Source organism: Megascapheus bottae, chromosome X (genome assembly GCF_031878675.1).
Source record: "Megascapheus bottae isolate mThoBot1 chromosome X, mThoBot2.hap1, whole genome shotgun sequence".
NCBI classification, from domain to species: Eukaryota; Metazoa; Chordata; class Mammalia; order Rodentia; family Geomyidae; genus Megascapheus; species Megascapheus bottae.
Window position 1 is genome coordinate 54396700 of NC_143547.1, and position 15488 is coordinate 54412187.

The 15488-nt window shown below is 37.1% G+C and overlaps 1 protein-coding gene across 2 annotated transcripts in view; it reads left to right on the forward strand.

Annotated features, from left to right (window-relative positions):
• Apool (apolipoprotein O like) overlaps positions 1-12335 on the forward strand; it is a 60407-nt gene extending 48072 nt beyond the window's left edge. For both annotated transcript variants that reach the window (XM_090327016.1, XM_090327018.1), the window contains exons 6-9: positions 643-734; positions 1978-2091; positions 2306-2423; positions 11786-12335. In XM_090327016.1, the coding sequence (XP_090183142.1) occupies positions 643-734; positions 1978-2091; positions 2306-2423; positions 11786-11874 (413 nt within the window). In that variant the 3' untranslated portion in view covers positions 11875-12335. The remainder of the gene's footprint in view (positions 1-642; positions 735-1977; positions 2092-2305; positions 2424-11785) is intronic.
• The last annotated feature ends 3153 nt before the right edge of the window (positions 12336-15488 follow it).

The window sequence follows — 15488 nt, forward strand, 5'->3', positions numbered from 1 at the left end:
CCTAGTGATAGAGTGCTTGCCTACCATGCAGGAAGCCCTGGGTTTAATTCCTCGGTACCACATACACAGAAAAGCCAGAAGTAATGCTGTGGCTCAAGTGACAGAGTACTAGCCTTAAGCAAAAAGTATCCAAGGAGAGTGCTCTAGCCCTGAGTTCAAGCCCCAGGACTGGTGGGGAAAAAATGAATTCCTTTTGTGTAGGTAATTATCCATATTAAATTGAGAACATCTTTCTAACATTAGACCTAATAGCTAAGAGCTATTAATTGACTTGAGTGCCTTAGAGGTATTTTAGGTACCATCTTAATTGGTCTTATTACCTAAACCGTAATTTAACAAATGACTATCTTTTTTTTTTGCCAGTCCTGGGCTTGATCTCAGGGCTTGAGTACTATCCTTGGACTTTCTCAAGGCTAGCACTCTACCACTTGAGCCTCAGCACCACTTCCAGCTTTTTTTTTTTAGCTATGTATGTGGGGTATCGAGGAATCAAACCCGGGTCTTCGTGCATGCTAGGCAAGCACTCTACCACTAGGCCAAACTCCCAGCCCATGACAGTATCTTAAAGGGAAGGAGAGCAAAAGAGCATCAAAGCTCTGGTTGGTGGCATATATTTAGAGGTGTGTAATTTGTATTTCTTAGGTTCTAGGTTTAAGAAAATTACCTATCCACTAGGACTGGCTACATTAGGAGCAACTGTTTGCTACCCAGCTCAGTCAGTAATAATTGCAAAGGTAAGTTCTTTAATGTTATAGAAAATTTAGCATTTGTTTAAACTCGTAGTGTTACAATATGTAAGTATTACACATCACCTTCAACATTTAATTTTCAGAGAAATATAGTCAATATCAATACTTCTATAAATATATTTTCATTTAAATAGTACAAAGAAGCTACCATTCAACAAATTGGTTCATAAGTACAATTCCTCTTGATTGATCATCATTCTCCCTCATACCTCCTATCCCCAACATATCAGTTCTTCTGTTGGCAAAATTACATTAGCGACTCAGTGTGGTAAATGCCATTCTTAATTACATGATCATAACAAATAAGATGAATTTATTTAAATACAATTGGACAATATAAATGCAAGTGTGAGGATTTAAGTTCAGAGATAGTGAATTAGACTTTATGCGCAGAAATAGGACTCCATTACTGAGCTGTGCAAAATTCAACTTTTAAAGAATAGAAAATTATACCTGCTGGCAGCTGTTCAGCTGACATGAACATAATGCAAGAAACAGACAATTGATAGTTTACTGAGGGCTTTTTGATTAAGAAAAGATACATACATGGACATACTGAGTTTTGAAACCACCAGGAACAAAGAAACACATTCCTTAAAGGTTTATCATAGTTCTTTTTTTGTCATTTCTTCTAGTGAGTTTACCTACAAATTCATAGGCTTTCTAAAATTTGAACAGTTTTTTGTTTGTTTTGTTTTTCCACTGCTGAGTACTAAAATCTGGTCCTCACACTAGGCAAGGGTTGAGTGTTGTACAACTGAGCCACTTATTCAGTTCTAGGTGGGTTTTCTTTTTTAGTTGTTGTTGTTTTGGCAGTCCTGGGGCTTGAACTCAGGGTCTGGGCACTGTCCCTGAGCTTCTTTTGCTCAAGGCTAGCACTCTACCACTTGAGCCCCAGCACCACTTCTGGCCTTTTCTGTTTATGTGGTTCTGAGGAATCAAACCTGGGGCTTTGTGCATGCTAGGCAAGCTCACTACTACTAAGCCACCTGCCCAGCCCCCAGGTTTATTTTTAGCACATATTTATATCAAGGACATGTTTGGAGCTTTGCAAGCTTTTCCTGATTTCCTTCTTCCGTCATTTATGAACACGAACTGACACTTTATCTAGAAGTTGTTATTCTTACTATTGATTCTTACCTGGATGTTGCTATAAAATGCCTGACATGAATTTTTTAAATCGTTTTCTCTTTTAAAAATATCTTTGACTCACTTTCCTTTGAATTAGATTACTGGGAAGAAAGCATATACAACGAGCCAGCACATTTATGAAGCTGTTAAATCACTGTGGACAAGCAACAACAAAAAAGAATCACTCCCTGAACCTAAAGAAGAAACTAAGGTAGAGTTTAAATGGACAAGAAAAGTAGACATTGAGTTTTTCCTGACTCATGTTAGGCTGGTAATGGTGTTACTACACAGAAATCAAAGAACAAAATGAAAATAAATGAAAGCAATAACAATACCTTGGCACGGTATCCTTTTAGGATATTTTATTGTCTTATAAATAAAATGGTTTAACTTATAAATAAAAACATCTTTTTTTTTGTAAACAGCTAGAAAGCCCCAATGAAACAGAAATACCTGCAGAAACAACTCAAGTCCTAAAACCTTCACTGCCTTTACCAAAAGAATTACACTCTGAAACAAAGACCAAATCAGCATTCACCTCAGGTTTGTTAGCAATTTTTCAAATTCATTTTGTATTAACTTTTGATAGCAATAGTTGGTAGCTTGAACTTGTTGGATATGCCATTAAGACACACAGGATATTATCCTGTAATTTAACTTTGACAAAGTTACGTAATGATTTTACTAATGTTTTCTTCATGAGTGTATTCTCTTGGTTATACGGGTGCTTTATTTCTTTTTAGGTTATGAGCGACTTTTAGATCTGGAATTTTTATAAGCACCACATATTTATAACATAGATCTTTCTGTATGAGGACAGAAAGGAGAACTGACAGGTTGATTGAGTGAAGCATTTAATACCACTTTATAAATGAGAGCTATTTTATAAGGAAGAGAAAAAATTTGCCTTTTCAGATTTTATCAGTTTTTGCAGGCATGACATAAAGACATGTCAGCTTCCATTTCTCTTGCTATTTACCTGTCAGTTTAAGATTGCACCATGCATAGTTTTATTAACTTTAGGTATCAAGAGAAATTTCAGTATCAAAGAAAACTAACAATCATTCTAATTCTTGTAACTTTATAATACTAAATACTAATACTCAATATTGGCAATTAATACTTTATGGGAACAAATAACGGCAGCTACACTTGCTAAGAAAATACTCCAATAATTTTACTATGACCCAAAAGAGTGTAGCAGATGTTGGATACCATTTCAACAGTATATTAACGTGAACCTACCAGTCCCAATGTGAACAATCTGGATTATTCAAGCAAACAAGTTGTCTTACTGCAAAGGAAATGTGACCAACTCTGAGGATAGAAAAATAGGAATAGTACTATTCTCTGCCGTTTTTCAAGCATGCAATGTAATTCCCAATAACTCCCCATGCTTTACGGCTATTGTTGTTATTTTGTTCTCACCCACAAAGCAAAACAGATTTAAAACTCTGAGATAGGGGCTGGGAGTGTGGCCTAGCAGTAGAGTGATTGTCTAGCAAGCACAAAGCCCTGGGTTCAATTCCCTGCTACCACATACACAGAAAAAGCTAGAAATGGCGCTGTGACTCAAGTGGTAGAATGCTCACCTTGAGCAAGGACAGTTCCCAGGCCCTGAGTTCAAGTCCTAGAACCGGCAAAAAAAAAAACCTTCTGAGATATTAGTAAGTCTTATGAGGAAAGCATTGACAATCAAGGAGCTTAATAACTTTTCCAAATCATACAACTTAGGTTAGGGCTTCCTGATACCAGTTTTTTATTATTCATAATTTTCCTGATTTGAAGCCAGTATTTAGTCTAGTCTATTTCTCCCATTTAAAAATTATCACATGGGTGGACCTTGCTAGTACACACCTGTCTTCCTAGCAGTTGGGAACTGAGGAAGAGTGAATTTGAAGTGAACTCGGGCTACCCAGCAAGATCTTGTCCCTAAAATATCAAAAAAGAAAGCAATAATATGAATAATTAAAAATAAATGTCAACAAATAACAACTTTGTTGGTTTTCCTTTCTCATCATGACAAGTTGTACAGGTGATACACTTTCTCTAAATACCCCACAGTTGACCATAGTCCCAAAGAAGAGAAAGGATCTAATCAGTTTTTTAAATGTTTACCTATTCTAGAGTGTCTTGGTGAGGATAAAACAGCTTTAAATATGGATCCAAAATAAAATGTCTATCTATTATGTATCTACCCAATAGCCAGATTTGGTAGATTTCTGGCCTTAAGCAAAAAGCTGAGGAACAGTGCCCAGACCCTGACTACAAGCACCAGTACTCGATCCACGCTAAGGAGAATGAAATTTTAGTGCTAAGGAGATGAAACTTATCAGCTTGTCAGTAAGAAACTTGGGAGTTCCATGCCTCAAAACCAGGAAGAAACGAGAGGATTAATAACTGACTCACTGTAGCTATAACTCATCCAGACCTAGGTCAGTGGCTTGACTAGATTGAAATGATAAGTGCTTCACCCTTATTTAAAGAGGAAAGGGAAAAGAAGGGTACCAGACACTAGTGGTTCACACCTATATAGCTAATACAACTCAGGAAAATGAGAATATAGACCATGAATGGTCCAAAGCTAACCCAGGCAAAACAATTCGCAAGAATCCCATCTCCAACTAACTAGCACAAAACTGTGCTGGGAGGGGAAAAACTGGGAGAAATTGAGGGAAGGGGTGACATTGTCCAAAAAGAAATGTACTCTTTACCTAACTGATATAACTATTTTTTTCCAGTCCTGGTGCTTAAAGTCAGGGCCTGGGCACTGTCCTTAGGCTTTCTCAAGGCTAAAATTCTACCACTTGAGCCATAACATCACTTCTGACTTTTTCAGTGTAGGCAGTACCGAGAAATTGAATCCAGGGGTTCATGCATGTCAGGCAAGCACTCTACCAAAAGGCCACACTCCCACCCCTGACCATCACCTTTATAACAATAAAAATATTGGAAAGCTGTGCTGGAGGCATGGCTCAATTGGTAGAGCCCAGCCTTATAAGCAAGCAAGCCAAATGAGAGAACAGCTTTCTCAATTCAAGCCCTGTAACTGGTTAAAAACAAAAAGAAAGAGATAACCTTCTCAAACAAATTAGTAGCAAAATGGTAAATGCAAAGATGGAAGAAGAAATGACTGATAAATCAAATGAAGGAAAATATCAGTACAACAGCAACAAATCCAGATGACCTAAGTATTGAATATAGCAGAAATACACATTACAATAGCTATGATGAATATGTGAACATGAAAAATGATAGGCTGATGTATAAAAGAATGGGAGAATTTCACAGGAACTTGGAATATATTATAAAAAATAAGTTCTGTTTACTAGAAATAGAGTACCTGAAAGAAAGAATTCATTGGATTTGATTAAGCAGTTGAGTGCATACAGAACACAGCATTTATGAACTGAAAGACATATTTGTAAAAATAAAATTGCTGATATCCTCAATTATAGGCAAGAAACAAAAATAAAATTTGCAACAATCTTTACTTAGTGATTTAATCATCTTTCATCATTTATGCCCAACTTGCTTGAATAGTGTGTGAACTAAATTACAGATGAATAGTTATTACTTAAAGGGTACTTGAAATAATACACCATTGTCATCTTATAATTTTAAACATATTCATTCCTTTTCTCTGTATGATAACTCCAGCTTTTTATTTTAAAAAATGTGCTAAAATCTGTATGCTGATAGATCATACCTGTTATTCTAGTAGAAAGATGAGATTTGAGGATTGTGGTTTGAAGCCAGCCCCAATAGGAGCGTCCATGAGACTCTTAACTCTGCTTAACCACCAAAATGCTAGAAGTAGATCTGTGACTCCAGTGGTAGAGTGCTAGCCTTGAGAAGAAAAATTTTTTTAAAAGTCCAAAAATAAAAGTTTAGCATAAAACTCTTGTCAAAGATCAGAAACATGATGAAAGGCAAAGGAAAGCATCATAATGACTAGAGCATTGAAATTCCAAAAGAGTTTTTAAAAAATATTAACAGGGAAATTGCAATCCTTAATTCCTTTAATGAGCATGAGATTGTGCTTTTCAACAGGATAGAAATCATATAACCTAGGCCAAGTAATTCTAAACCAAAGTGAGCTATAATTACTTGCATGTTTTTATTCAAAAGAATCTTATCTTAAAGCCTATCTTAAAGCCTTTTTTCATATATTTTTATTGTAATTAATAGAAGGGTTACATTATATTTGCCAGATAGAAGGTGCATTAATTCACATACATTGATATCCTTTCTCATGTCTTGGTCCCCATTTCTCTCCCCCCACCTCCACCCCTCATCTTGTTTTCACCCCTTCCATATCCAATTTCAAATAACCAAATACAAGTATATCCAATATATCAGATAACAAAGTGAGATACCGTAACAATATGAAATAACCAAGGAACAGCAAAAGAGATGAGAGATAACATAGTACATTAAAGACAACAATCACTCATTATATGGCTTTTGTTTCTATATCCTAGAGGTCCTTTCATTTAGCGTCATACTATATAGCCTTATGTATCTAGGTTTTGCTCTATTGCAAATCTTTGCTATGAGAGCCCAAGATTTCTACTGATAAAGCCTTTTAAAGAATTTTGAGCAATGGAGATCTAAAGGCAAATGACCTTTGCAATCCAGGAAATTTGAATGAACTGAATCTTTGACCAAATTCTAAACAAGAATATAAACTGAATAAGTAAACAGAAGTACACTGAAAACCATTGATACATAAACATATATAAAATTATCACATCTGGTAATGAAAGCAACTTTCCACATGTACTTGACCTATAGCCTCCAGCAGAAGCAGTAGAGATCCTTTTAAGAAAACATGAGAGAGCTGAATAATACCAGGCTCTTAAACTTTTTTGTAATTTGACCCCTGAACAGTATAGTTTTCAAATTAAAAAAAGCACAAAGTAATATATCATTACCTTGATTATATTTAAATGTAGAAAGCAAAAATATAGAATAATAGAATTTAATATCTACTCTACTTTTCAAGTAGCAGTAAATATAAATAGTTTAAGATAATCAGTCAACTATAATATGATATGAAAATATATGTGTGGCTGGGAGTTTGGCCTAGTGGTAGACTGCTTGGCTAGCATCCATGAAGCCCTGGATTTGCTTCTTTGGTACCACATACACAGAAAAAGCCAGAAGTGGTTCTGTGGCTCAAGTGGTAGAGCTCTACTCTTGAGAAACCATAAGTACAGTGCCGAGGCCTTGAGTTCAAGTAGCAGGACTATATGTGTGTTTTCTTTGTGATTTAAAATGTAAGATACTTATAAAACTACTTGGTTTCATTGCCAATATTTGTTACTGAATAAAATGCCTATGTTGAGAGATTAGTGAATATAAAGATGTATTGCCCCTATCCCTCAAGATGCATTGTATTCATAAAATAAGACTTTGATTTGTAACTCCTTCATACAGCTACTTAAAATACGATACAATAATTTTTTATACATCAAAAAAATGCCCTCATCCCAGTTAAAAAAATTTCCTGAGTCCAAAATAGACCCTCAACACACCTGAGGTTAGGAATTCCTAATCTGTGGAGAACTATACTGCTGTTGTGAGTAATGATCACTTATAACCTGGTTGTATTTTTAATATTTACTGCTGTTACTTACAAGTAATTCAGTTTATAAAATCTAAAATGCCTCTAAAAAGATTAGCATTGGAATTGTCAAAAAGCCAAGAAACAGTCAAAATCCTTAGTTCAAGTTCCATTACCTACATATATGAAGGAGAATATTTTTTAAATGATGTAAAATTAAATAAGAACATAGATATAAAATAAAGCATTCTATTCTAATTTTTCTCTCCTATTTTTTATTATAAAATGAAAAGTAGTCAAGTGTGGTAGCTTATGATCCTGTTTTGATGGCCAGCCTAAGCACAAAGAAGTTTATAATAGTCCATGTCCAGCACTGGCTGTGTATGGTGATGGCACATGTCATCCACAAGTACAAGAGACAGCCTAAGCTGACTAGACATAAAGCAAGATCTGATCTCAAAAATAACCAAGGAGCCTGTCATCAGTGGCTCATAGCTATAATCCCTAGTGACTAAAATCTGAGGATTGCAATTTGAAACAAGCTTAGGTAAGAGAGTCCATGAGACTCTTATCTCGAAATAACTGAAAGTGGAGCTGTGGCACAAGTTGGTAGACTGCCAGCCTTGAACAAAATCTCCAAGGGATAGCATCCATGCCCTAGGTTCATGCCCTGGAATCAGCACACACCAAAACCAGGCAAACCCAGGGCTAAAAGTATGAAGTGTGAAGTCCTAAGAAATAACTGAAAATTATCATTCCCTAGGGGGAAAATATGGTTGAGAAATGTAAGAAAATGGTTCACATATGAATCTGATTGAAAAAAAAGCATATTTAGATGTTTAAACTTCACAAGAAATATTTTACTATTAAATAAGAAATACTTCAAAAGTACAAAAAATAGTTATCTCACTGGGTGTCAGTGGCTCACACCTGTAATCCTAGCTACTTAGCTGAAATCTAAGGATTGCAGTTCAAAGCCAGACTGGGCAGGAAAGTTCTTGAAATTCTTACCTCCAGTTAACCACCACAGAGCTGGAAGTGAAGCTGTCGCTTAAGTGATAGAGTGCTAACTTTCACGCTCCCCCCAATAAAAAAGCTCACCCAAGCCTTGCACAGTCATGGAACCCAGTCACCCAGGAAAATAAAAAAATACAATAAAATAAAAAAGCTCTTAGCAGCTGAGTGACACTGGTCAAGTTACTCTCTTTGAATTAAAATTTCTCATTTGGTTAATAGCTATAACATAGCCTTACAATGCTTAAGAACAAGTATACATTTTGGGAAACATGTCATTGGATGATTTTACCATTGTGTCAACATCACAGAGTGTACTTAGACAAAATTAAATAGTTAGGTAAGGATTCCCTATGGATACTTGCTATTATAAGGAGATGGTAAAAGCAAAATGTTTACAACTGAAGCTGGCATTAAATAGCATACGGATATAGTAAGCTTTTTAGAAGTAGCTGGAGTACAGTTAAATCAATGGTTAAAGCATTGTATATTATGTATGTAAATCAATAACACCACTTATTATTATCAAGTACTGTTTACTGAACCGAATTATAAATGGCTATACTTTTTGATTGCTAAAGGTTAGGTTTGTTTAAATCAGCATCACTCGAAATGTGTACTATATTGCAGTCATATGGCAACATGTGACTAGATGCTAGGTGGTAGGAATATTTTAGCTCCTTTATAATAATATGGTCTCTTTCTTGTATAAGCTGTATGTCAGAGATCAATACATCATTACTGCATATGTGACTATATTAAAATAATGTTTAAAGATGATTGGGAGAGGGTGTGGGCAGGGAAAGGGAGACAAAAACATGAAAAGGGTTCGAGAAATAATGCAACCATTACTTGATGAATGTAACTGTAACCCCACTATAAATTATCCCGAGAAAAAAATAAAAACAGCCAAGCGCAGTAGCTCACACCTGTAATCCTAGCTACTCAGGAGGCTGAGATCTGAGGATTGTGGTTCAAAGCCAGCCTAGGCACTATAAGTACATGAGATTCTAATCTCCAATTAATCACCAGAAAACTGGAAGTGTTGCTGTGGCCCAAGAGGTAGACTGGTAGCCTTGAGCTAAAGAGCTCAGGGATAGTGTCCAGGCCCAGAGTTCAAGTCCCATGACCGAAAATAAATAGATAGATTGATAGATAGATAGATAGATAGATAGATAGATAGATAGATAGATAGATAGAATTTTAAAAAAGAAAAGAATGTTTAGGTCGTGGTACTACTGTAAGATAAAGCATTCTGCCTTACCTACAATCATTGGATCAATTTCATCATTGATCCACATTGCCAAATCCAAGAATCAGTTCTCATGAAATCCATAAATAATCTTTAATACAAATTCAACTCCCTACTACTTGAAGCAATCTCTTGGCTGTAGACAGTCTCCTATAGTCCCACCATTTTAAATACTATGTATTTTGCTAGGAATATAAAATGTGTAAACCAGTCAAGACCTCTTCTAAACTATATACTCAAATTTCTAGCTGCTTTGGTATTTATATGCAGATGTTTAGCAAGCAATTAAAATTTAATGCATCTGAAATTTGACATCTTCATTTTCACAAAACTGCTTCTTCAGCATGTCCTTTCTCAGTAAATACCAGCCCCATTCCTTCAGATTTTTGGGTTACTCTCCTTGGTAAAAGATAATTTCAAAAAATTTCAACCCATTGAAGAAATCTTATCCATTCTACCTTCAAAATTATAAGGTCTAATCCTTTTTAATACCCCTATTATGGTTGTCACTCAAATTAAAGCCCTTAGCATCGTTCCTGGAATTTTGCAACTGCTTTTTCACTGACCAAGAATGATATCTTTCTTTTTTCTCTTCCCCCCCTCTCTCACTCTCTCTCGCTCTCTCTCTCCCCCTCCCTCCCTCCCTCTCTCTCTCCTTCCTTCCTTTTATTCTTTCTTACTTTCCCCTCCCTCCCTCCCTCCCTTCTTCCCTTCCTCCCTTCCTCCCTTCCTCGCTTCGCTTCCTCCCTTCCTCTCTTCCCCCCTTGCCCCCTTGCCTCCTTCCCTTCTTCCTTCCTTCCTTCCTTCCTTCCTTCCTTCCTTCCTTCCTTCCTTCCTTCCCTCCCTCCCTCCCTCCCTCCCTCCCTCCCTCCCTCCCTCCTTCCTTCCTTCCTTCCTTCCCTCCCTCCCTCCCTCCCTCCCTCCCTCCCTCCCTCCCTCCCTCCCTCCCTCCCTCCCTCCCTCCTTCCTTCCTTCCTTCCTTCCTTCCTTCCTTCCTTCCTTCCTTCCTTCCTTCCTTCCCATTTACCTGTCTATCTGTGTTTACTTTTTTTTTCCTTTTCCTCTCTCTTTTTTATTTTTTTTCAAATCTTGGGCTTGAACTCAGGGCCTGGGCACTGTTCTTGACCTTCCTCAAGTCTAGCACTCTATCACTTGAGCCACAATACCACTTCTGGCTTTTTCTGAATATGTGGTACTGAGGAATTGAATGCAGGACTTCGTGCATGCTAGGCAAGCAGTCTACCACTAGGCCAAACTCCTGTCCCTTCCTTTTTTGGTACCAGTTCCCCGAGCTTTTGTGCTCAAGTCTAGCACTGTACCACTTGAGCCACAGCTCCACTTCTGGCTTTTTAGTACTTAATTACCACTCGTGAACTTTCCTGCCCAAAGTGATAGCTGCCTTCCCACTACCATCAGCAGATCTCAGCCTTCTGAGTATCCAGGATTACAGGCAAGAGCCACCAATGCCCAGCAATGCCAGTTTTATAAGAATTATCTTATAAAACAACCTGTTACTTCTCTCCTCAAAATTATCTGCTAGCTTCTCATCTCATGTAGAAGCAACAGCTTTATTTGAACTAGCCTGATCATATCTCATTCATTGTCCCCCATCATCTTATCTGCTTTGTGGATCCTCATTAATTCTTCAGGTATGCCTTGGGTTCATTGATCTAAGCTCATCCTGGAGGTCATTAGCCACACATACCTATGGGACACATACCCTCAGTGCCTCTTGTTCTTTGCTTAAGTAGCACCTTTGCAGAAGACTTTACTGGCCATCTTATATAAAATTGTAAATCATGTGAACAATTCTGTATGCACATACCTGCTTTATATATATGTATATGTATACACACACATATATACATATAGATCTCATTTTACTGGTCAAATATATTTATATATTTGTCATTATATATACATTATCTGATATATAAGATACTTTGTGTCCCATCCATATTAGGTCCATGTCAGCAGAAATTTTGATTACTTATTTCAGTGCTAATTCCTCAGTACAAAACTCAGTTTGCTAAATGGCTGCTTTGTTTTTCACTTTAATATTTTTTTCAGGTACTAACCAGTTTATATCTGACCCTAACCTTATGGATCATGGGCAGTCTCATCCAGAAGATGCAGATATGTACAGCACTAGAAGCTGAAATAGACTGCACAGAAAGACTGCATAGAGAACCAAACATAAGATGTGTGAAGTTGGAAATGGTTTTTAAAAATCATGTACTGACTGATACTTAGAGTTCACCTTGAAGTGATTCCCTGACCTCTTCAAATGTATGGTCAAGTAAGTGATGAAGACACTAATTGTGGATGCAATCCAGACAGTATGAAAGGATTGATGAGGCAGCAGAAGTAGAAATAGTATGATGTATCTGATGACTTGTAAGGGAATTTACTAAAATGCAAAAGTGAATGTAGTTGGGAACATCAATGGGACTAAACTCTGAAAATATTATGCACATATTTACATATGTACATATGTATCTGCTTTGGGTTTGAAAATGTCAGTTGGATTAGATTGGTGTAAACAAGGATGGATGTGTTCTCTTTTTTTCTTTTTTCCATTTCTCTGAGCTACAATAAAATACCCATATTTTATGACTCATGATTTGACTTTTACTAATTGATTTCTCATATGTCTAAAATGTTATATTTAAGAGAACTATATAGACATGCCCCCCTCAAACCTTTTATACCTGGCAAAGTTCACTGAACTTCCTACTTTATAGAGAAGAAAAATAAAATTACTAGACATAACCATTCCCAAATGCTTCTCATCTTACTGCATTTCCCTTTCCTGAGACTAGTGCCTCTATTGAGGCTACTAATTTCATTCTTTCCCATGTGTTTTTCAGAACTATATTTCATCTTGTTTAATCTACTGTCTTTTTTTGCTCATTTCTTTTCCTCAGACTCTAAGTAGATTCAGCTTTTCTATATCCATAAGCAAAAATGAGATAAAATTACCTGTTTATTCAAGGTGTCTTTTCTCTTGAACATCTTCCTATGATTTCTGTACATCTTAAAAAGTAATGCCCACATGGGCAAATTTACCATCAGTAAACTAGAAGTGGCGTTGTGGCTTAAAATAGTAGATGAGGCCCGGAGTTTGGCCTAGTGGTAGAGTGTTTGCCTAGCATGCATGAAGACCCAGGTTTGATTCCTTGGTACCACATACATAGAAAAAAAAATGGAAGTGGTGCTGAGGCTCAAGTGGTAGAGCGCTAGCCTTGAGAAAGTCCAAGGACAGTGTTCAGGCCCTGAGCACTGGCAAAAAAAAAATAGTAGAATACTAGCCTTGAGCAAAAAGGCTTACGAATAGCACTCATGCCCAGAATTTGATCCCCACCACCAAGATGAAGAAGTAATATGCCTTTATTCCATGCTTTCATTTTTTCTGTAATTTGCAGTATCCTGGCCTATACACTTTTTGCGAGTTTTTATGTAATTGTTGAATTCTTCCCTCCCTCTTTGAAACTCAGCCTTCCCTTTGCTCTCTGTTCTTCTTGTTTGTCTTGTTATTCTCCATGCATCTTCTCTTGCTCATCTTCCATTCTTTCCTCATATATGTGCATTCTCCTTTTCATTCAGTCAAATTTAATGTCATTACTATTCATATTTTAGCATCCACATGTCTCTTCTACTACTACAACTACAACTTAGATTACTACTACTACCACAACTTAGATTTCTCATTATTAGCCTAACATCCTATCACTATCCCAATATCAATATGCCTAAAATTAAATGATGTCAACCTCCCTCTCATTTTTTTTATTTTTAATGTAAACATAGTAAATTTACTTGAAGGTAAGGTAATCTAGTGACACTTTTCTACCTAGTCTTGCTCATTTCTTTTTTTTCCTTTTCTTTTTTTTTTTTTTTGCTGGTCCTAGGGCTTGACCTCCCGATCTGTGCACTGTGCGGTTAGCCTCTTTGTGCTCAAGGCTAGCACTCTACCACTTGAACCACAACTCCATTTCGGGCCTTTTCTTAGTAGCTTATTGGAGATAAGAATCTCATGGACTTTCCTACCTAGGCTGACTTCAAACCATGATCTTCAGATCTCAGCTTCCTGAGTAGCTAGTATTACATATGCAAGCTCCCAGCAACCAGCTTCATTTCTTTTTTTTTGCCAGTCCTGGTGCTTGAACTCAGGCCCTGAACACTGACTTCTAGCTTTCTCAAGGCTAGTGCTCTACCACTTGAGCCTCAGCACTACTTCTGGCTTTTTCTGTGAATATGGTTCTGAGGAATCAAACTCAGAGCTGTGTGCATGTTAGACAAGCACTCTACCACTAGGCTATACGCCTGGCTCCCCAGCTTCATTTCTTATTTCTCAAATCTATTCTGCCTTCTCGAATACTCTTAATAGCTCTTATTCAGGCATTCATTGACACATTCTTGGATTTACAGTCACTACCTGGCTAATCTTTCTCTTTATTTCAGAATGTATTCTTGCATGTGAACTGGCTAAGAGAACCTTAAACAAAGATGGGTTCAAAGCCTGGAATTAGGTAGCACAGGATATATCCAATGGTTCTTAGTGCCACCACAAGTCTAGACTTGTCACATTCCATTCTTATATCCATAGCATGATGCATTCTCATATAATCAACAAGATTGATGCTGTATCATACAAGAGCACAAAAACATTATAAGTAAGAAAGAAGCTGGGCACGGTGGCTCATGTCTGTAATCCTAATTGCTCAGGAGGCTGAGATCTGAAGATCAATGTTCAAAGCCAGCCCAGGCATCAAAGGACCTGAGACTTTAATTAACCTCTAGAAAACAGGAAGTGGGGCTTGGCTCAAGGGTATGGCAGTAGCCTTGAGCTGAAGAGCTCAGAGACAGCACTCAGGCCCAGAGTTCAAGCCCTATGACCCATAAAAAAATTAAAATAAAGAATAAAAAAGCAAATGAAATATGCAAAATGCAAAAAATATGCAAATGATGCTTCTGACTTCTTTTGACCTTGTACTTGCTAGGCCGATGTTCTACTGTTGAGACATACCTCCATCCTGTTTTTATGCTGTCCTACCTGAGATGACAATTGTGGACCACCATGCCCTGCTTTTTCTGTTGAGTAGGAACCTCATAGACATTGTTGTTCAGGCTGGCCTAGAACTGTCCTCTTGCTGTCAAACTTACAGATGCATACTACTTCACACATACATTGGTTGAGAAGGGGTCTCTTGAAATTTTGGCCTGGATTGGCCTCAAAATGCAACCCTCAAATCTCAGCCTGTAAGTGAGTAGTATTATAGATGCAAGTCACTGTATGACATTTTTTTCAGAAAAATATTTTCTTCAGACATGGGTACATCTGTAGTCCTAACTACTCAGGTGAAGATCACAGTTTAAAACTAGACACTACATTAAAAATGAACTATACAACTTATGGGTAGGGATGGAAGGGAAAAACTGGGAGAGAGCAAGGGAAAGAGTGACAATGTCCAAGAAAAAGCACTCATTACCTGACTTACGTGACTATAACTTCTCTATGTGTCACCTTTATTATAATGAAACTTTAAAACATTAGAAAAAAGTAGCACAGGAAGAAAAAGTCCATTCAGACTTACCTTTCATTAATTAGTGCAAAGCAGGAAATAGAGGTGTGGTTCAAGTAGAGTACCAGCCTTGAACAGAAAATGCTAAGGGAGAGTGTGTTGTTGGCCTTGACTTCAAGCCCAAGTACAGGTAGGAGAGAGGGGATGGGGGGGAGTTTCCTTGGAATTTTGCTCAGAGGAATAATTCT